We start from the raw sequence: 21,312 nt of genomic DNA, 5'->3' as shown, positions 1-21,312 counted from the left end.
ATCAATACCAATACCAATACCAATACCAATACCAATACCAATATCAATACCAATATCCAATGTTATCAGAACCCGATCGGACACAAAACCGACTAGGCGTTCGGGTCATGGTTGGACCGATTCAATCGGGTTCGACCCGGTTTTTTTTTTTTTTTTTTTTTTTTTTTTTTATTAATTTTAATATTGAAATTAATATATTGTATATATTTTTTATGTTTCACTCTCTCTTTACTTTTATTATTAATTTTTATATATAATCTATTCCCTTTTTTATTATCCCAACACCTTTTTTTCCTTTTATATGTTTTTATTCTTATTTTCTCTTCCATCTTCTCTCTCCTCTCTCTTCTCTCCACCTTCTCTTCTCTCGTCACCTACCCATTCATCTTCATCACTTTCTTTCTCTTTCTTCTTTACAAATATTTCTACTTTCTCTCTCCGTTTTCTTTTCATTTATTTTTCTTCTTCTTCTTCTTCCCGTTGAATTACGGCCACCCACCGCCTAATCTATGGAATTCCGGCCACCCACCGCCTGCTTCACTGAACTCTGGCAACCCACCGCCTGCTCCACCTAAAACCGGCCATCCCTGGTGAATTTCACCCGAATCCCCCCAATAGCCACCAACGAAGTCTATTAGATGAAAACTCGGGTCATTGACCGGTTTCCGGGTTATCCGGTTTTCACTGGTCGAATCGGATTTTTGTGACTTGGCCCGTGTTCTTGATTTGGCCGGTTTTAGGCATCAGATCGGACCAATTTTGTTGTGGGTCGCGGTCGGACCGGTTAGACCGTCCGGTCCGGTCCGGTCCTAATAACATTGCCAATATCAATACGGTTTTTGAGATTCTACAACTTGTGAAATACACCATGTGATTTTAAACCGTAGATTTTTATAAATAACTACCCATTAAGCAAACAGACACATGGATGTGTGTGTTATTATGTGTAGGTAGATATACGGTTTAAAACCACGTGGTGTATTTCACCAGATGTAGGTTTTACAAACTTACCAATACTAATACTTATACTACTACCAGTACTAATACCAGTACCGATACCGATACCGATTCAATACCAATATCAATACCAATACCAATACCAATACCAATACCAATACCAATACCAATACCCGAATATCAATAGCAATACCAATAAACCAATACACCAATACACCAATACCCGAATACCAATACCAATACAAGTATCAATACCAGTACCAGTACCGATACCAGTATTAGTATCGATACCGATACCAATACCGATACCGATATCGATACCAATACTAAAACCAATATCGATGCCGATGCTAATACTAATACCAATACCAATACCAATTAAAAAACGAAAAATAAACATAATACTATTTTTTTTAAAATCAAAATGAAAAACATGACAAAAAAAAATAAGAAAAAAATAATATAAAATAATAATCGAAAAATAAAAATAAAACAAAATTAAAAAATAATCAATTTATGTTTTCATCGAAATAAAGGAAACCATTAAAAAATGAAAAAGAAAAATGAAAAAAAAATTAACGTGTGATGGGGAGAAATTAGAGGAATTTTCATATTTACAAAAAGAAATGATTCCATAATTATTAATATAAGTTATAATAGTGAAACTTAATTATTTTTTGTTAATTAAAAATATTTTGGACTTACTTTAAAAACCTGAATTTTTTTGTTTTTGTTTGATTGTAACTACACATGTCCAATTAGGGTAGTTTTTTTAATTTTCCCTCGTATAAAAGGCCTCTAGAGCAACTCCAATAGGTACCAAAATAAATCATCAAATACTAAATTGATGCTTGATATAATACTTTGATACCTCTATAAAATTTATGCATTCCAATCCAAAGTATCAAATAAAATACTATTTTCAAAATAAAATAATTAAACGCCTAATTAAATTAATTTAACTACTTTCTAGTATATTGTTAATGAAAACTAGGAGAAGTTTGTTACGTCAACCCCAAAACTTGTGAATGTATTTGAAAATGGGAGAATACTATTATATATATTATATTGTAATCATATTTATTATACATCTCGATCTTAAATTCTATGATATCATCTTACTTTTCTTCAATTTACCATGCATCTAAATCACATAGTTTTAACAGCTTTCTTGACGGATTCAGATTCGGACTCTGATGATCTTGAAATGTTCATAAGAGCAACTAAAGAACAAGAAGACGAAAGAAAGAGACAACATAATCGTCACCGCGGTTCGGTTCCCGGTCGAAAGGTAATTCATCGTGATAGGGTGGAAGGTCACAAGAGACTTTATCGTGATTACTTTTCTAATAATCCTACATATCCTGATGTTTATTTTAGGAGAAGATTCCGTATGAGTCGATTCCTTTTTTGTCAAATTATTTCTGGTGTTGAAACACACGACTCATATTTTGTTCAACGAAATGATGCATTAGGAGTCCCCGGTTTATCATCTCTTCAAAAAGTTATTGCTGCATATAGAATATTAGCATATGGAGTTCCTGCTGATTTTTTAGACGACCATATACGCATAGGTGAAAGTACTGCTATTGAAAGCTTACGTCATTTTGTAAAAGCAATTATTGCCGTTTTTGGTGAAAAATACTTAAGAGCACCTAACGAGGATGATTTATCTCGATTGCTCCAAATTAATGAGAGACGGGGATTTCCAGGCATGCTTGGGAGTATCGATTGCATGCATTGGATGTGGAAAAATTGTCCAACTGCATGGCATGGTATGTATAGTGGTCATTTTCGTACACCGACAATTATATTAGAGGCTGTAGCATCACAAGATCTTTGGATCTGGCATGCCTTTTTTGGAATGCCAGGTTCACTTAACGATATTAATGTTCTTGAAAGATCTCCTGTCTTCTCGGCATTAGCCAACGGTCGTGGTCCTACTGTCAATTATACTATAAATGGGAACGATTATTCTATGGGTTATTATCTAGCTGACGGTATTTATCCATCATGGGCAACGTTTGTGAAAACGATACCGGTTCCACTTGGTTTAAAGGCTAAACATTTTGCACAAGCCCAAGAAGCTGCGAGGAAAGACGTGGAACGAGCATTTGGGGTACTACAATCTCGTTTTAATATAGTTCGTGGTCCGGCAAGGTTTTGGGATGAAGTCACATTGGGCGATATAATGAAAGCGTGTATTATAATGCATAATATGATTATCGAGGATGAAAATGGCCCAAGTACCATTGAGTTTGATGGTATGACTCCAAATGTTATACCATCCCGTGAACACACAAATGACTTTATGGAATTTATTCAAGCTCATCATCGAATTCGAGATCGTGCTACTCATTCTCAACTCCAACGTGATCTTGTCGAACATTTATGGGATTTGCATGGTCTTGACAATTCTTAATTTCCAATTAGGAATAATCAATCACCTTTTGTATTTTAGTATGATTTCATGAATAAAATTAGCATCGAGTTATGTTCGGTGTAGCAATCACTTTAATGAGTGCTAATTTATTAGTACTCGTAAATGTTTGAAGTGATATTTCTCCATTTCTATTGCTCTGTTTTATTAAAATTTTATCAATAATTTTTTTGCCTCACTGTTTTGGTTTTTGCCATCTTTTCTATTAAGTTCTACATGTGCTATATTATAATTATCTCATATGCTACTTGCAAAATCTCACTGCATTGGCCAAGCAACTACCTAAAAATGGTATAATTATCGTAATCCTCAATTGGACTTCTTCATGCATTGGCCAAACAACTACCTAAAAAACTAATACACAACATATTAATTTCTGCAAGTATGATTATCCAAACCACATACTGATTTATATATAACTACAACATAAAATAAAAATTAAAGTCACCACTTACCAGCATTTATTAATAAATAAAATTTGGAGTACATCGCATAAAACTTAAGAAACCAATATTAGCTACTTCATAAATAAAATTGATCATATAAAACCATGTTTTTTCAATACTTCCATTTTCATCATATTCCAATAAGCTGCTTGAGTTGCATCCATTCCGATGGTGTCTTTTTTCATGATTTCTATTTCTTTACGCTCTTCATCTACATGAATTGCTTTTTCTTGTATTGCAATAAGCCTCTCGCGTTGAGCTATCCTTTCACGCTCTAATGCCAATTTAGCTTCCCAACGTTCATCCGTAAGTGTCATTGCAGTCGAGCTTTCTCCTTCTGATTTTTTTGGGTTTTTTTTTGCTCGTTCTTTTGACGATTTCGTACCCAAAGGTCGATCCTTATTGGCCGATGATTCACCTTGAGCTTCTGAAGAAGTTGGAACACCATCAACAGTGGCAAAAGTAGTCCTTGTTTGCTTATTTTTTTCAAAAGTATCAAGCCATTTCCTCTCGTATTTTAAGAGATTAAGACAATGTTCAAATTTGAATCCTCTTCCGTTAGTGTTGGCAGCATATAGTTTCCTCGCCTCTTCCAACTATCAAAAAAGAATTTCTCAACGTGAATACATCAAGTTAATTAATATGAATACAAAAACTATAAAAATTCACATTTACCCTTCCATGGTCTGTTTGACCAGATTGATGTCTATGCTCAATTTGATTCAGATAACTAATGAATTTAGAGCATTGTGTGTTAATATCCCCCCAACGATGTTTTACACTTTGCTCGGATCGCCCTCTTTGACCGCTGTTTGTTATAAATCGATCATAAATTCTCGCCCAAAATCTAGAAGATTTTTGGTCACTTCCATGAATAGCATCTTTACTTATATTTAGCCACGACGAAACAATACAAATATCTTCTTCGCGGGAGAAATTTGATGACCTCTTTGATCTAGGTTGAACTTGAACCTTGTTTGTGTCTTCGATATCTATATTTGAGTCGACGGCACAACTTTCTTCATACACCAGCGAGTCGTCATTCAAAAGATCCGTGAAACTTCCATTGTAACCTGAATCCATCTAAAAGAGAGAAGATAATATAATTATAAAGAAAAATCAATCATAAAACATAATAATCTATTTGGATTACAGGTTCACAAAATACTAGAGTTAATGAGCTAGAGAACATTATACTAAAATATTAGAGCAACCAAAGCACCCAAAGATTCATATTAGAAGAACAATATACAGAAATTACAAAATCAATAATCAAATAATTTAACTATGTAGTCAGACCATAGAAAGACAATTTCTTTGTTTAAAATTATATTCCAAAAGAAAACACAATCACAACAAAGATTACCAATCAATTATGGATTTTTGTAAACAATTAAAAAAATTAAAACTTTTGTGTGTGGTGAGGCTAACTTTTTCTTGCAAAACTAGTTCTTCTATTTTTAAATTGCGTGTACAGTAGAAAAGGTTTTCCTTTGCATCTAATTTTTATACAGCAGAAAAGTATTTCAATAAATATACGTATCCCTTTTCTTTGGAAATTTGTTGAGATTTATTTTCTTTCCGTTGAAATTGCGGTTGAGATTTTTCAGGATTATTTGATACCTTTTTTTTTGGGGTGCATTTTTGCACCTCATCGAAGCGAAGTATCAAAAAAAATAGTACTTTGATACCTCCGTTGGAGAGGAATTTTTGAGATTTGGAGTATCAAAATGGTAGTTTTACCATTTGATACTCCGTTTAATTCCCCCGTTGGAGTTGCTCTAAACCTAATAAAGGGATTTAACCCTACCACGCATCACTTGAATAAGTTGTATTACAAGCAATCTCGGAGAAATCAAGCAAAACCCTCACTCAACAATGGAAGCAAAACCAGACTCCAATTCATCAATCTCCGATCATCATCAGCCCAGAAGATTCCGTCGCCGAATCGAAACCCCGGCAGCCGCCGAAACCCTACCGGAAGAAATCATCGAACAAATCCTGGTAAAACTCCCCGTCAAGTCCCTCTTGAAATTCACCTCCGTTTCAAAATCATGGCGCTCGTTGATCTCCAGCAATCGTTTCATCGAAGCCCATCTCGAATTTTCGAGAAAAGACCCAAACTTTACCCATTACAGGACGATCTCAACCTACTTGCCGCCCCGTAAAAGCGTGGAGCACTGCTCTTTCCCATCACTGTTTAACGGGCTTGTAACGGATGCAGCTGACGTTGACGTTGACTTTCCGTTTGACTTTTCCAAGAAAGTCGTCCGTGTTATGGGTACCTGCAATGGGCTCGTTTGGATAGCCCCTAACATGGGGCATTGGTTCTTGTGGAACCCATCCACTAGACAGTACAAGCAATTGCCTGACGAATGTGATCGGACGAATGTCGTCGTCAAGTACGATTTCAAGCATGCATTTGGTTACGACGAGTCGACTCGGGACTACAAGGTTTTGCTAGCTCATTCGGTTCTTAGCAAAAAAAATCGATATGAAACGACGGTGAAAATTTATAGTTTGAGGACCGATTCTTGGAAGAGAATCAAGTTCTTCAACAATAGTCGTCATCCATCGGATTCGCGTGTTAGTGGGATATTTGTGAACGGAAAGATTCATTGGTGTAAAGATACCGAACCAAATTCAAGGTGCGATATTGTTTCGTTCGACTTAGGAAGTGAGGTATGGGGGAGTGTGGCTGAACCGAGTTGTGTCGAGAGCGGTTATTACGAGTCGCCGTCTTTGGGAGTGCTTGATGGATGCCTTTGTGTGTTGTATGATTTCTCGAGAAGCAGAATAGTTGTTTGGGCAATGAAGGAGTATGGGGTGAGTGAATCTTGGGCTAAAACGGTGACCGTACCTTATGTTGACCTTACGTTGTCGAATCCGTCAATCATTAGACCGTCGTTGTGCGTCGGACCAAAGGGTGAAATCTTGTGCATGTTAGGATCAAGTTTGATGATTTACAACCCGAACGATAATCGGTTTAGGCGTCCCGGAATGAGGAACTTCGGTGCTTTCCTTGAAGCGCATGTTTACTACGAAAGTTTAGTCCCGCTTGCCTAATGGTGAACCGGAGAACGAGGCGAATTTGGATTTGTTATGACTTATGAGTTATTATCTCCCCGTTTTTTTTCTAGCGTTAAATATATTATTCTTAACCCATAGAAACTCGAATTTTATTTTTCTGCCATAAAAACAAAAATACGGTCTCGATTGAATAGCTCCGCTCTCGTTTGTCGTGGCCTCTTGATGGTTTTATCTTATATTTCACATATAATTTATTTCTTTATTTGATTCAAAAAATGGTTTCTTGAGATGATTTCATGAAGACTATATAGTGTATCTTTTGCCCAACTTTTCTCTCTCTTGTCCTGATTTTCTTGCATCTTTCGAGTAGTATTTGTTATGAAATCGAGTAGAAAGGTTTTCGTGATTGAATAGCTCTTTCTTCATCCCACATGATCTTCTAATGGATCCTCCTCTTTGCCCGAGTGGGATATTGTTTCGTCTGATTTAGGAAGTGAGATATGTGCAAGTGTGGCCCCACCGGATTATGCCAAGAGCGATGTTTTTGCAGCTCGATGGATACCGATACTCATATTCATACTAATACTAATAGCATACTAATATTAATATAGATACTCATACTGATACTAATAACCATACTAATACTAATACTGTTACAAATGCTAATGCTAATACTAATCTAATATTACTGCTAATGCTAATACGAATACCAACACCAATATGAATACTCAATAATAATATTGATACCGATACTGCTGATGTTGATATTAATATTGATATTGATACTAATTATGATATGGAGCTAATTGCATATAACCCCCTGTGTAATCTGGAATTGTTAAAAAACCCCTCATGTTAAAAATATTAGCATAGACCCCCCTATATTATTTTTAACAAAGCACACCGCCCTTTATTACAAAATTAGCAGTTGACCTATAGGAAATGACTAAATTAACCCTCATATTATAATAATTTATGTTTCAATTATAAATAAATAAAACTGCAAAATGAATATAATTAGAACAAATCAAAAAGAAAAAAAAAACATAATGAAAAAGAAGAAAACCCACGGCCATCATCTCCTCCCCCAACCCAAAATTCTTCCATCTGCATCACCACCACCTCCGCACCACCTGCCTTCCCTCCCCAAAAAAAAATATGCTTTATGTTTAATTTGATGGGTTTTTCCAGATTTCTTTTGAATCAAGATTTTTGGTCGCGACCCTATTCGTCTCATCTCTTCGTCGGAGGTGGGTTTGGAGGCGGCATCATCCGGGCCGGATGAAGCATCCATGGCGAGGAACAGATTTGAGAAGAAGGAGACGGAGAAAGAAGATGAGGTTTTGAGAAATTATGAAAATTGCAATTTGGTCCTATGCAATTTGGAGAGAGGGCAGCGGCTGCGGCGTGGTTGAATCGGAGAGTCGGCCAATGATTCTTCGAGTTTGACATTCTTCTTCTTATTCTTCCTGAAGGTACGAATTAAGTTTTCACAAATTGGAAGAAAATGCTATGGAAATTGAAAGAAATTTCTTTGAAGGGTTTTTGTATATTTTTTTGTTTGGGCAGGGATGTGCCGAAAAATTTTGAGGAGCCGTTTTTCTTCCATTTTGTTTTCTTGGATTTGGAATAGAAATGAAATTCATGTTCAGATATGGGTTTGGTTGATGGTTTTTGCCGGAAAAAATCATGGTGAAAAAGTGGAGGACTAGTTGAAGAAGATGGCTTAATTGAAAATATAAAGGACTCAATTGAAAATCTTAAAAACTTCATTTTGGTACTTATAAAGTTTCTGGTTGCATTTTGGTATTTCGTGTCAAAAAACGAACCCCCACTCTCATCCATGGCGAGTGAAGTGCACGGTGAGCTCTTAAGGGCCTTATTGCCTTTGACTAATTTTTATAGGGGGGTATTTGCTAATTATTTTAACACGAGGTCGTTTTCAGCAATTCGAGATTACACAGGGGTGGTTTTTGCAAAAAACCCTTATGATATGGGTATTGATATTGATATTAATACTTAGATTGATACTAGTACTGGACTGTGATGCTGACAGCGATAATAATTATGATACTGGTTTTGATACTGACATCCCGATACCGATATTGATGCGCACACCAACACTCATATCTATATCAATACCTACATTAATACTAAAACCAATACCAACAGCAATATCAACGGCAACGGCAACACCAACAACAACGACAATGCCACGCGAACGCCAACGCCAACACCAACGCCAACGCCAACACTAAGGCCAACACACACACCAACATCAATACCAATACCGATATCAATACGGATATTAATACTAATACTAATATCACTACTAACACCAATACCTATACTAATACAAAACCAATATCAATACCGATACCGATATCGATACCAATACCAATACCAATTCCAATACCTATATCAATACCAATACCAATACCAATACCAATACCAATACCAATACCAATACCACTAGTAATACCATTACCAATATCAATACCAATACCACTAATAATACCAATACCAATAACAATACCAATACCAATACCAATACCAATATCAATACGGCTTTTGAGATCCCACAACTAATGAAATACAACATGTGATTTTAAACCGTAGATCTTTATAAATAATTACCCACTAAGCAGACATACACATGAGTGTGTGTGTTATTATGTGTAGATATACAGTTTAAAACCACATGGTGTATTTCACCAGGTGTAGGTTCTACAAAACCTACCAATACTGATACTTATACCACTACCAGTACTAGTACCAGTACCGATAACGATATCGATAGTGACACCGATATCGGTACCAATACCGATACCAATACTCGAATACCAATATCAATATCAATATCAATACACCAATACCAATACCTATACAAGTACCAATACCAGTACCAGTACCGATATCAATACTAATATCGATATCAACACCGATACCGATACCGATACCGTTACCCATACCGATATCGATATCGATATCGATATCGATACCAATACCAATACCAATTAAAAAAACTAAAAATAAACATAAGACCATTTTCTAAAAATCAGAATGAAAAACATGAAAAATATAAATAAGAAAAAAATAATTTAAAATAAAACAAAATTAAAAAATTAAAAAATAATTAATTTATGTTTTAATCAAAATAAAAAAAAACCATTAAAAGATCTTAAAGAAAAGGGAAAAGGGAAAAAAAAACAAAGATTGAGGTAAGATGAGGATAAATAGAGGTATTTTGCATATTTCACAAAAAAAAAAAAATTATTTTCCTAATAATTAATATGAAGGTATAATAATGAAACTTAATTATTTTTTTATTAATTAAAAATATTTTTAACTTATCTTAAAAATCTGAGTTTTTTTGGGTTTTGTCAATAAAGGGATTTAACCCTACCACGTATCACTTGAATAAGTTGTATTACAAGCAATCTCGGAGAAATCAAGCAAAAACCTCACTCAACAATGGAAGCAAAACCAGGCTCCAATTCATCAATCTCCGATCATCATCAGCCCAGAAGTTTCCGTCGCCGAATCGAAACCCCGGCAGCCGCCGAAACCCTACCGGAAGAAATCATCGAACAAATCCTGCTAAATCTCCCCGTCAGATCCCTATTGAAATTCACCTCCGTTTCAAAATCATGGCGCTCGTTGATCTCCAGCAACCGTTTCATCGAAGCCCATCTCGAATTTTCGAGAAAAGACCCGAACTTTACCCATTACAGGACGATCTCAACCTTCTCGCCGCCCCGTAACGGCGGCGTGAAGCACTGCTCTCTCCCGTCACTGTTTAACGGTAACGGGCTTGCGACGGATGCAGTTGACGTTGACTTTCCGTTTGACTTCTCCGAAAAATCCGTCCGTGTTATGGGTTCATGCAATGGGCTCGTCTGCATAGTCACTCACGAGGCACATTTGTTAATATTGCTGAACCCATCCACTAGAAAGTTCAAGAAATTGCCCGATGTGTGTGATAGGCTAATGAACACAATCATCTGTGCTTTCAAGTATGGATTCGGTTTCGTTGAGTCGACTCGGGACTACAAGGTTTTGTTAGTTTGCTGCGTTTTTCGCAGAGACAGCAGTAGATGTGAAACCATGGTGAAAGTCTACAGTTTGACGACAAATTCTTGGAGAAGAATCGAGTTTGTCGTCGAGGATAGATACGGGTTTGATGTTAGTGGGATATTCGTGAGTGGAAAGCTTCATTGGTGCAAAATAGTAAAACCCGAATCAAATTCAACGTTCGGTATTGATACGTTCGACTTAGGAAGTGAGGTATGGGGAAATGTGACTCAACCACCGAGTTGTGTCGAGAGCGGTTTTTACGTTTCGCAGTCTTTGGGAGTGGTCGATGGATGCCTTTGTGTGTTCTATGATCACCCGAGAATCGGTGTGGATGTTTGGGTGATGAAGGAGTATGGGGTGAGTGAATCTTGGGCTAAAATTGTGACCGTACCCGATATTCACCTTCCGTTAATTTCGTACCCGTCGAACCATAAACCGTCATTGTGCGTCGGACCAAAGGGTCGAATCTTGTTCGTGTTCGGATCAATTGTACTGATCTACAACCCGAGAAATAATAAATTTACGTGTCCCGACATGAAGAACTTTGGTGGTTTCCTTCGATCGCATGTTTACTACGAAAGTTTAGTCCCACTTGTCTAACGGTGAGCGATAGAAAGAGAGGTAATTTTTTTAGATTTTTTTAGGAGTGATTATCTATCTTCTTTCCCCATTGCTCTATTTTTTTTTTCTTGAAGGCCCTGTTTGGTTGCTATGATAAGCCATGACTAACTACTAACTAAATAGTCTGACTTAATTTGATGTTTGGCAAAAGTATGTAATCATGGTTTATCTTGCAGTGAGTTTTTTCTGTTGGACGTCACGAGCTCTTGGGTTTCATTATATTATTTAATCTTATCTTGGCTAATCTTAGCTTGCCAACTAAAAGGGGTCCAAGTAAACAAAATGTTATGAATACTTATAAGATGAGGCTGGACGTGTGTACGTAGGATCGGTAAAAAATTGTAATCTTCACCGGATGTAGCAGAAAAATAACCCGAGGCTGCATGCAGTTGGTTCTAAGAGAATTTTAACTGTGTACAAAGATGAAAAGAAAATATGGTCTTGATTGAATAATTCTGATTTGTTTGCAGTTGGCCTCTATATGCTTTTGTATCTTATCTTTTGCCTAGAATTTTATTTCTTTGTTGATACAAGAAATGGTTTCTTGATATGATTTTGATTCTTCCTTACCTTTATCCTGATTTTCTTGCATCTTTCTGAGTCATATTTGTGGATTATGAAGAGACACAATGTGTGGATTATGTTAAGATCCAAAACAAATATGAGGCTTAATTTCACTTTTCACCTTCTAAATGTACCATTTTGGCACTTTGCACCATCGGAACGTGTTTAATCGTTCAAATTGCATCCTAGTTTATTTTCCGTTATGATTTTCCATTGTTAACCTATTTTCTTGACTATCAAAAGTTATTTTCGCCCGAAAATACATTCGCACCTGCCACCTTGAAGAAAAAATCAATTGAATAGTCAAAACTGACTATGTTGACGATAAAAAAATAAGTTAACGACGGAAAAAATTTGGCCGAAAAATATTCTAGGGTACACTTTGAACGATTAAACATGTTTTGAGGGTGCAAAGTGCCATAAATTATTGGTACACTTTGAACGATTAAACATGTTTTAAGGGTGCAAAGTGCCATAAATTATTTTTGGGGATGCAAACTGCTTTCAAGGGTACAAAGTGTAATTAAGCCCAAATATGAATCCAACCAAAGATGCAAGAAAATCAGAACGAGAAAGAAAAACAACTTAGGCAAAAAAACACAATCTACAATTGTTTCATAATTTTTCCGGTTTCGGCTACTCTTGTTCACCTTTGGACAAGCGAGACTAAACTTTAACGGTAAACATCCGTTTCATAATTAGTAGTGTGTATTTTATCAGCTCTTCAGACACAAAATCAAATCATATCAAGAAGCCATGTTTGAATCAAGTTACGCTCCTACTCATAAGACAGAGATTAACCAGAAACGAAACATGTTTTCTTCGGCTCATTTACATAAAGCACTGATAAAACATCATTACACGAGCGAGACTAAACTTTCACAGTAAACACCGGCTTCAAGAAAGGCACCGAAGCTCCTCATCTTAGGACACCTAAACCGATTATCGTTCGGGCTGTAAATCAAGAAATCCGATCCTAACTTGAATAAGATTTCGCCCTTCGGTCCGACACACAACGATGGTGTATGAATTGATGGATTCGACAACGGGAGGTGCATATATGGTACGGTCACTATTCTAACCCAAGATTCACTCACTCCATACTCCTTCATTATCCAAACATCTACGCTCGTTCTAGGCGAATTATAAAGCACACAAAGGCATCCATCAAGCACACTCAACGAAGGCGAAAAACCGGTCTCGACATAACTCAGTGGTTGAGCCACATTTCCGCATACACCAGTTCCTAAATCGAACGAAAAAACATCCCAATTAGAATAATCGGGTCCGTTATTTCTTCTACCCCAATGAAGCTTCCCACTCACGAATTTCCCGGTAGCATCCAATCCAAGATTATCCTCCTCTAAGAACTCGATTCGTTTCCACGAATCGGTCCTCAAACTATAAATTTTCGCAATAGTTCCGCCCCTACCCCGATTGGAGAAACCGCAAAAAACCTTGTAGTCGTCGCTAGACTCGTCGAAACCAAATCCATAAATGATGATCAACTTCATCCTATCATCATCGTCGTCGTCCACGTCAGCCAATTTCTTGTACTTTCTGGTGGATGGGTTCCACAGGAGAAAATGCCGTCCCTCGTTAATGGATATACAGACGAGCCCATTACAGCTGTCCACCACCCAAACTCCGCCTTTGTAATTTTCGATCGGAAAATCAATTTCGAGTGGATCGGACGACAGCCCAGAAAACAGTGACGGCAAATAGCAGCGCTTGAGGCTCTGCTTTCGGATCGGGTTTTCAAATAGAAAAGTTTGGATGATCCAGTGGCGGGTAAAGTTTGTGTCTTTTCTTGAAATTTGGAGATGGGATTTGATGAAATGCTTGTCGGAGATTAGAGAGCGCCATGATTTCGAGACGCACCTGAATTTCAAGAGGGATTTGACGGGGAGTCTTGACAGGATTTCGGCGATGATTTCTTCTGGGAAAATTTCGGCGGCTGCCGGAGTTTTGATTCGGCGACGGAATATTCTGATTGATGATATGTTTCCCATTTTGGAGCTTGCTTTACCGGAGTCGGAGGTGTAATGTAGTTCAAGTTGGTTTTTTAGTATTCTTGTCGGAGCCGGAGGTAGGGTTAAAATGGTACAAATAGTAAAGATACTTTTCTTGAGAAGAGGAGAATCTCACAAATATTAATTTACGGGAAAATTACAGTTCTCACCCCTCAAGTTTGCATCGATTTCACATGTAGTCACCTGTTAAAAAAAAAACATTTGGTCCCTCATGTTCCAATAATTTAACAATTTTGGTCATTTCCGTCTATTTACCGTTAGTCATGGAACACGCTGGATTCCGTTAGTTTTAACGGAAAATTGACGGAAATGACTAAAAGTGTGAATTTTAGAAACATAAGGGATCAAATGTATTTTTTGTGAACATGAGGGACCAAATGTGAAATCGGTGCAAATTTGAGGGACGAAAAATGTATTTTTCCCATTAATTTACTTTTCTTGAATAAGCAGATTGAGTAAGCTTGAATGTGTTTTAATTGAGTAACACGGATCGAACTCGATTAACTTGATTGTTTTAAATATATTTTATCATTTTTTTTTCCCAATCCACTTTGAGTCAAGTTTCATAACTAATTATTGAAAGAAAATATGTGTTCGAGTTTGGTTAGTTAAGGTAACAAAAACTTCGAACAAATTTTTAATAGACTATCTCAGATCTAGCATTGAGTAGTTTAGTTTCGTCGCCCATTCGCCATTATCCCCACCGTTCGTCGGCTTCCCGTCCATCGGTACCGAAATCTTGCTAAACTTTCGGTACTGAAATTTTGTTATGTTTTCGGTACAGAAAATGTTAACATTATCCGACTGTAAGGGCAGAAAATTACACATTGCGAAAACAATGGTGTAGTTGCGAAACTCGAACTTCATACTCATAAAACCGAACATAAAATGACACTGAATCACAAAATTCTCACGTCTATTGCTTTATTTTGATATGAATCCTCAAAATCATTGTCGTTTAAGAAACAATAGGATTTCTCTCCCATCAACAAACATTTGTAGTGTTGTGTGGTTGGTGTAGAGAGTTTGAAATATGTGCTTTTTTTAACAAAATAGTAGTAGGGCAAATTGGTCTTTTGATTAAGGGTAATTTTGAGATTACCATTTGGTGGAGTGAGAGGATCAAAATGGTGGAGCATATATAGCCAATCCCTTGAAATATACAGCTTGGTGTACTTTGCAACGAATATGTACTTTCAGTCTAGTTCTCGCCGAATTATTAGTATATATATATCATTTTACTTTTTCTGCGTATAAAATCCTCCTTTCCTAGTTATTTAGGGTTCCCAAATTAACAAAAAATCTTCCCAAATTGTGAAAAGTCTCTTGCAAACTGGACGAAATTATCTTCCAAGTTTGACAAAATTTGTTCGTTGTTCTTCATAATCACGGTAATATGGGGTGGGAAAATGTGACATTTATAGCCTTAAAGAACGAAATCACCGTTCCAATTCACTCAAACTTGACGATAATCAGACCGAAAAAAAAAAGAAAAAAAAAAAACAATTGGGACAAAATGCACCGAGCTTTATATTTCAAGGGGCGACAGTCTTGTTTTTACATTTGGAGGGGGAGAAGTGCAAAAATGGCATTTTCTAAAGGGGCAAAGTGCAATTTTCCCATAAATTGACCTTGGATCTAAAGTCTAAACCCTAGTGGTGTCGACTATGTTTTAATCCTCATATCCTCCACAACGAGATTTCTGAATTCTACCAAAATGGTAACAAAATCAGAATCAAAATTATCACAGTACGATCATCGACCCAGTCCTACCAGAACCCGTCTCCGAATCCCGCCGGCGGCGGCGGCGGCGGCCGACGAAACTTTGCCGGCAGAAATCATCGAAGAAATCCTGTTAAGACTGCCCGTCAGGTCCCTCTTGAAATTCACCTCCGTTTCAAAATCATGGCGCGCTTTGATCTCCAGCAACGATTTCATCAAAGCCCATCTCGAAATTTCAAGAAAAGACACAAACTTTACCCGTTACGGCGTCGTTTCAGCCTATCTGCCGCTCAGTCACTGCTCTTTGCCGTCACTGTTTTCTGGGCTTGTGACTGACGCCGTTAGCGTCGATTTCCCGTTTCCAATTTCCGTAGCCACAGTATGTGTGCGTGGCACGTGTAACGGCCTCGTCTGCATAGTCATTAGCATGAAACACATTTTCTTGTGGAACCCATCCACTAGAAAGTTCAAGCAATTGCCCGATGCCACCGATGATAGGTTGACGATGTTCGTGATCAATTACGGATTCGGTTACGACGAGTCGAACGACGACTACAAGGTTTTGGTAGTCTTTAATGGCGGTAGAGACGGAGCCATTGTGAAAATCTATAGTTGCACGACTAATTCTTGGAAAAGAATCGAGGCCTTCGAGGACGGTCTCCCATTTAACGAAACCGGGAGATTCGTGAGTGGGAATCTTCATTGGAGTAGAAGAAGAGTTAATGAATCGGATTCGAAATGGGATATTGTTTCGTTCGATTTAGCAAGTGAGATATGCGGGAATGTGGCTCAACCGATTTACGTTGACGGTGATTTCGCCCCGTGGTTTCGGCCGTTTGGTGATTGCCTTTGTGTGTTCTATGATCACCCGGGAATCGGTGTGGATGTTTGGGTAATGAAGGAGTATGGGGTGAGTGAATCTTGGGCTAAAATTGTGACGGTGCCTTATCTTCATGATCCCGGGCAAGGTCGGTTCTCGAAACCGTTCTGCATTGGACCGAAGGGCGAAATCTTGGTCGAGTGTTTAAGGAGTTTCATGATTTACAGCCCGAAAGATAAACGGTCGAGGCTTGCTGAGATAAGAAGCGCTTCTCCCTTTCTTGAAGCGGATGTGTACTGTGAAAGTTTAGTCTCGCTTGTCTAACGGTGAACCGGAGAAAGCCGAAACCAGAAAAATTATGAAACAATTGTAGTGCCCAAGTTGTTTTTTTTTCTTGTTCTGATTTTCTTGCATCATTGGTTGGATTCATATTTGGGCTTAATTAGACTTTGTACCCTTGACATGTAACATTTTAGCAGTTTGCACCCCGGAAAATAGTTTATGGCACTTTGCACTCTCGAATGCACCCTAATATATTTTTTTGTTTGTGGGCATAATTTTCCGCCAGTTAACTTATTTTCTGATGTCCACATGGTCATTTTTGTCTATTCAGTTGATTTTTTCTTAGTGAAAAAAAAGAATGCAATTTCATATTTGTTTTGGATCTTAACATACTCCACACATTGTGTCTCTTCTTGATTTCTATAACTTAGTTATTAAATAAATGGGGCATCTAAAACAAATTCTAATTTTTTCTCACTTCAATCCCTCCAAATTTAAAATTATTTTTTATAGAAGTTTTTACAATTTTTTCTTAGTTTAAAACCATAAATAAATAAAAAATTGCTAGCAAAGTACAAAAATGCCCTTCATCAACCATAATACAATTTATACCAAGGAAAAAAAAGAAAAACAAATCCTCTCTTTTCCCTTTTTCTTTTTATCGGCCCGGAATTCATGTTAATGCTAACTTGACCAGTGAAATTAAGGGACTGTTTTCTGCATTTTGGGTGTCAAATAATTTCTGGGTTTGACTTTTTTCAGTGATGGTGGTGGCGGCGGAGGATGATCCATTACCGCACTCGGTTCCGAACTCGATTCAACTCTTCAAGAACGCATTTTTGCCAATCGAATCAAATTTTCGATTCGAGCACTGCTTCAATGGGTTCGTGAAAGATCCGATCTTGCACGAATTTCAACAAGATCATTGCTGTAAGAACGCTGATTACGAATCTTCGACCCGACCCGTTGATAAATTCGACCATTTTAGGGCACTCGGCAGTAATTTAGGGATTTTGAAGTTTGCGCGAGTACGAGGTTTGCCGTCAAGTATAGTTGGAGTGGCTTCTGCGAAAGATGTGGAAGACCAACGGTAAAAAAAAAAAAAAAAAAATTTGTTCTTCCCTTTTTTCAAGTGTTTATTGCCGTTTCGACTTCAAACTCGATTTTGATCATTCTTTTAACTCCAAATTTTGCAGAATCGGAAACATAGAATTTGTAGCTTTTTGAGTTAGCTTTAGAATCCAATTTGAATTACCAAAATTTGATGTCGGACGAGAAAGATATACATTAATCAACGAACACTGCCCACAACTGTGAGCTATCTAAAATTCAGAATGTGATTCATTCATGCATAACTTTGTCACACGGCATCTAGTCTAACTGATTTAAGTTGGATTAGAAAGCTAATCCAAAGTACTACAGTTTTCGTGTTTCGAATTTTGCCCAAATCATACTAGAAATATGTCAAAGTTAGGTTCGAAGTTTCAAAATGTATTAGTAAAATTGAAACGACGTATAACATTTCCGGGTTTTTTATTTGATTTTTGTTATTGATGTCAATGGATATAGAGAAGGTTTATTATATGCTTCAGAATTATTTACGCTACGAATTTTCTTAGGCGAATTTCGTATAACATCAAGTTTTATATAAATTTTCTGATGTATATGTGATTTTGATAACTAGTAATGTAATGCATAATCTGATTTTGAAGTGGATGAAATCATTGTCGAAAATAATTCAGAGTAATGATTAATAATCAGTTGATTAGTTATCGAACCAGATTTTTTTGATAGAAACTGACGAGTATCTTATACTCTCTGTAATAACGAAATAGAAATATTTCTCGTATAGAAACACATGCAGGAAGTGTTCTAAAATCTGCGTTGGCTGGAGGGCTTTCCTGTGCATTATCCGCAACGTTAATGCACCCCGTTGACACATATAAGGTAATAATATACAAAATTATATTATTAATATTTTCTTCTTTTTTTTTTCAACGCATTGTCGAAATTCAATTAAAAAGATGATTTTACGAACCCTTTTTGTGATGGTGTGCTAATGCTATTATAGAAAATGGATCTTTGGAAGAATAATGTATTAGCTATTTTTTTTTTATTGAACTACAGTTAAACCTCTATAAATTAAAACAGTCGGGCCTAACAAAATTCTATTCATTTAGTGAAATATGAAATTATCGAACTAATAATTTAGTACAATTTTACTGAGTCAGGACCGGAAGAAATTATTATTTAAGCGAGGTTATTAATTTATCGAGTATTAATTTGTCGAGTTTCTAATTGTATAATTTTGGCCAGACATGGGTGCAAGCTTCGACTGTTACTTCCCCGGAAATTATATCGAAGATTTCTCAAATCGGGGTCCGGGGATTATACAAGGGATCTATACCAGCTATTGTCGGGCAATTTGCAAGGTTTAATTTGATTACTGTACATCATTTCTTTCGTTTTCTGTATGATAATATTATAATATATAATGAAATAATGCAGCCACGGTATGCGAACCGGAATTTGTGAAGCAAGCAAGTTTGTGTTGGTAAACATTGCACCGACGCTTTCAGAAATACAGGTGATCGAGTGCCGTGACGAACGTATTTTCTTGTTTATTAGCTTTTTTTTTTTCCTATTATTCGGCAATATCATTTTATTTTTATTTTTTTGATTTATTAAATTGGAAATTTCGGGACTGGTGTTTTAGGTTCACTCAGTGGCATCATTTAGTAGCACGTTTATCGGAACAGTAATGCGAATCCCATGCGAAGTGTTGAAGCAGAGATTGCAGGCCGGTTTGTTCGACAATGTTGGGGAAGCTATAACCGGAACTTGGCTTCTAGAAGGTTCAAAGGGTTTCTTCCGTGGCACCGGTGCAACTCTCTGCCGCGAGATACCCTTCTACGTCGCCGGAGCGGGCCTTTATTCCCAATCCAAGAAGGTTCTAGAATCTTCCATTCAAATTCCATTTCAAGAATCCATTTTTTTTTCGTTTTACATTTATAGGGCAAATTACGGCGCCATCCCCCGAGGTATGGTCAAATTACGAAAAGACCCCTCTTGTTTGGGTAATATTACAGCCACCTCTCCTTTTAAATATTTTTACATAAAATTTACGTAATTCGGTTATTTACGGAACCAAATCGTATATTTAGTTCGGTAAACGGTATGAAATGTTGGCATACCAAAATTTCGGTTAGATTTTACCGAATTAGCATCCCTAAATTTACCTTTGGATGGGTCTTTTCGTAAGATAATATATAGTTGAGGGGTGGCTGTAATTACCCAAGCAGGAGGGGGTTTTTGTAATTTGACCATAACTCAGGGAGTGGTCGTAATTTGCCCCACATTTATATGTATACAGTTAAACCACTCTAAACCAATACAGTTGGGACTAGCAAAATTCTATTAATTTAGCAGAATATTAAATTATCATTAACATGTTGTTACCGAGTGGGGACTGGGAGAAATTATTATTTAAGCGATGTTATTTATTTATCGTAGAACCCATATATTCAGGTTGCTCGGAAACTTCTAGAAAGAGAGCTGGACCCTCTAGAAGCAATCGTAATAGGGGCTTTGTCCGGTGGGATAACTGCAGTTATGACAACTCCACTCGATGTAATAAAAACGAGGATGATGATTGCTCCTCAAGGGCAAAAGGTGACTTTTTCGATTTTAGCACTTTCGATTTTGCAAAATGAAGGTCCACTCGGATTGTTCAAAGGGGCAGTTCCGAGATTCTTTTGGGTTGCTCCGCTTGGTGCAATGAATTTTGCGGGTTACGAGCTTATAAGGAAGGCCATGGGCTAAAATTATTGGAGGTAATGCTATAAATATGTATTTCTAAGTGTTTACAATTGATTTATCTCAAAAGGAAAAAAAAAAAAAAAAAAAGTGTTTGCAAATTGCAATTAATTTGGCTTCTCTTAAACTAAATTGTTATAGACTATGGTCCTATAAGGCCTCGTTTGGTTACTGTTATTAAGTTTTATTGACTAAATAATAGGATTTAGTTATGTGTTTCAAACCCGCTATAAAAGTTGAAGCATGCAATTAGGTTGCAATTAGGTGGTGTTTGCAAAAGCTTATTTAAAAGCAGAAGTTATGGATTGTGAATTAAGTTGGTTTTAAGTGCTTATTTCTAGGGTGTTTACAAATTTACCGGACACTAAACTTAAACAGAAAAGGCATGAAAAGGCATAAAAAGCATTGTTATGGTTGCTTAACATTGCTTATTTTAAGAGAAGCAAAAACAAAAGTTCATTTTTCGAACACTTATAAATAGATTATGAGCAACAAAAGAAAAAG

The 21,312-nt window shown here is 36.8% G+C and overlaps 6 protein-coding genes and 1 long non-coding RNA gene across 8 annotated transcripts; 5 read left to right on the top strand and 2 right to left on the bottom strand.

Annotated features, from left to right (window-relative positions):
* Window positions 1-3,829: 3,829 nt before the first annotated feature.
* LOC105955362 (glutathione S-transferase T3-like) lies at window positions 3,830-5,329 on the bottom strand. Its single transcript, XM_088818945.1, has 3 exons — window positions 5,275-5,329; window positions 4,519-4,926; window positions 3,830-4,439 (listed from the first exon to the last, which is right to left on the bottom strand). The coding sequence occupies exons 2-3, from the start codon at window positions 4,924-4,926 to the stop codon at window positions 3,936-3,938; spliced, it is 912 nt and encodes a 303-aa protein (XP_088675071.1). The 5' UTR covers window positions 5,275-5,329; the 3' UTR covers window positions 3,830-3,935.
* Window positions 5,330-5,653: 324 nt separating this feature from the next.
* Window positions 5,654-7,056, top strand: LOC105955363 (F-box/kelch-repeat protein At3g23880). The gene has a single exon (XM_012979079.2). The coding sequence runs from the start codon at window positions 5,722-5,724 to the stop codon at window positions 6,907-6,909; it is 1,188 nt and encodes a 395-aa protein (XP_012834533.1). The 5' UTR covers window positions 5,654-5,721; the 3' UTR covers window positions 6,910-7,056.
* Window positions 7,057-7,919: 863 nt separating this feature from the next.
* Window positions 7,920-8,860, top strand: LOC148770315 (uncharacterized). Its single transcript, XR_016031898.1, has 2 exons — window positions 7,920-8,348; window positions 8,443-8,860. It is a non-coding gene; the product is annotated as an uncharacterized LOC148770315 (long non-coding RNA).
* A 1,239-nt stretch (window positions 8,861-10,099) lies between these two features.
* LOC105955364 (F-box/kelch-repeat protein At3g23880) lies at window positions 10,100-12,319 on the top strand. The gene has a single exon (XM_012979080.2). The coding sequence runs from the start codon at window positions 10,348-10,350 to the stop codon at window positions 11,548-11,550; it is 1,203 nt and encodes a 400-aa protein (XP_012834534.1). The 5' UTR covers window positions 10,100-10,347; the 3' UTR covers window positions 11,551-12,319.
* A 488-nt stretch (window positions 12,320-12,807) lies between these two features.
* LOC105955657 (F-box/kelch-repeat protein At3g23880) lies at window positions 12,808-14,265 on the bottom strand. The gene has a single exon (XM_012979426.2). The coding sequence runs from the start codon at window positions 14,145-14,147 to the stop codon at window positions 12,993-12,995; it is 1,155 nt and encodes a 384-aa protein (XP_012834880.1). The 5' UTR covers window positions 14,148-14,265; the 3' UTR covers window positions 12,808-12,992.
* Window positions 14,266-15,825: 1,560 nt separating this feature from the next.
* LOC105955365 (F-box/kelch-repeat protein At3g23880) lies at window positions 15,826-17,363 on the top strand. The gene has a single exon (XM_012979081.2). The coding sequence runs from the start codon at window positions 15,886-15,888 to the stop codon at window positions 17,032-17,034; it is 1,149 nt and encodes a 382-aa protein (XP_012834535.1). The 5' UTR covers window positions 15,826-15,885; the 3' UTR covers window positions 17,035-17,363.
* A 227-nt stretch (window positions 17,364-17,590) lies between these two features.
* Window positions 17,591-21,031, top strand: LOC105955658 (Mitochondrial substrate carrier family protein). Of its 2 annotated transcripts, none has more exons than XM_012979427.2 (6): window positions 17,591-18,082; window positions 18,828-18,939; window positions 19,309-19,424; window positions 19,501-19,579; window positions 19,709-19,942; window positions 20,521-21,031. In XM_012979427.2, the coding sequence occupies exons 1-6, from the start codon at window positions 17,757-17,759 to the stop codon at window positions 20,812-20,814; spliced, it is 1,161 nt and encodes a 386-aa protein (XP_012834881.1). In that variant the 5' UTR covers window positions 17,591-17,756; the 3' UTR covers window positions 20,815-21,031. The 2 variants fall into 2 exon arrangements, with proteins under 2 accessions (XP_012834881.1, XP_012834883.1); XM_012979429.2 differs by having other exon boundaries at window positions 17,627-18,082; window positions 18,845-18,939.
* The last annotated feature ends 281 nt before the right edge of the window (window positions 21,032-21,312 follow it).

This window comes from Erythranthe guttata, chromosome 6 (assembly GCF_056151865.1).
Source record: "Erythranthe guttata isolate IM_541 chromosome 6, IM_541, whole genome shotgun sequence".
Taxonomy (NCBI): domain Eukaryota; kingdom Viridiplantae; phylum Streptophyta; class Magnoliopsida; order Lamiales; family Phrymaceae; genus Erythranthe; species Erythranthe guttata.
Note: the sequence above shows the minus strand (reverse complement) of the source record. Positions and strands in the feature narration are given on the sequence as shown.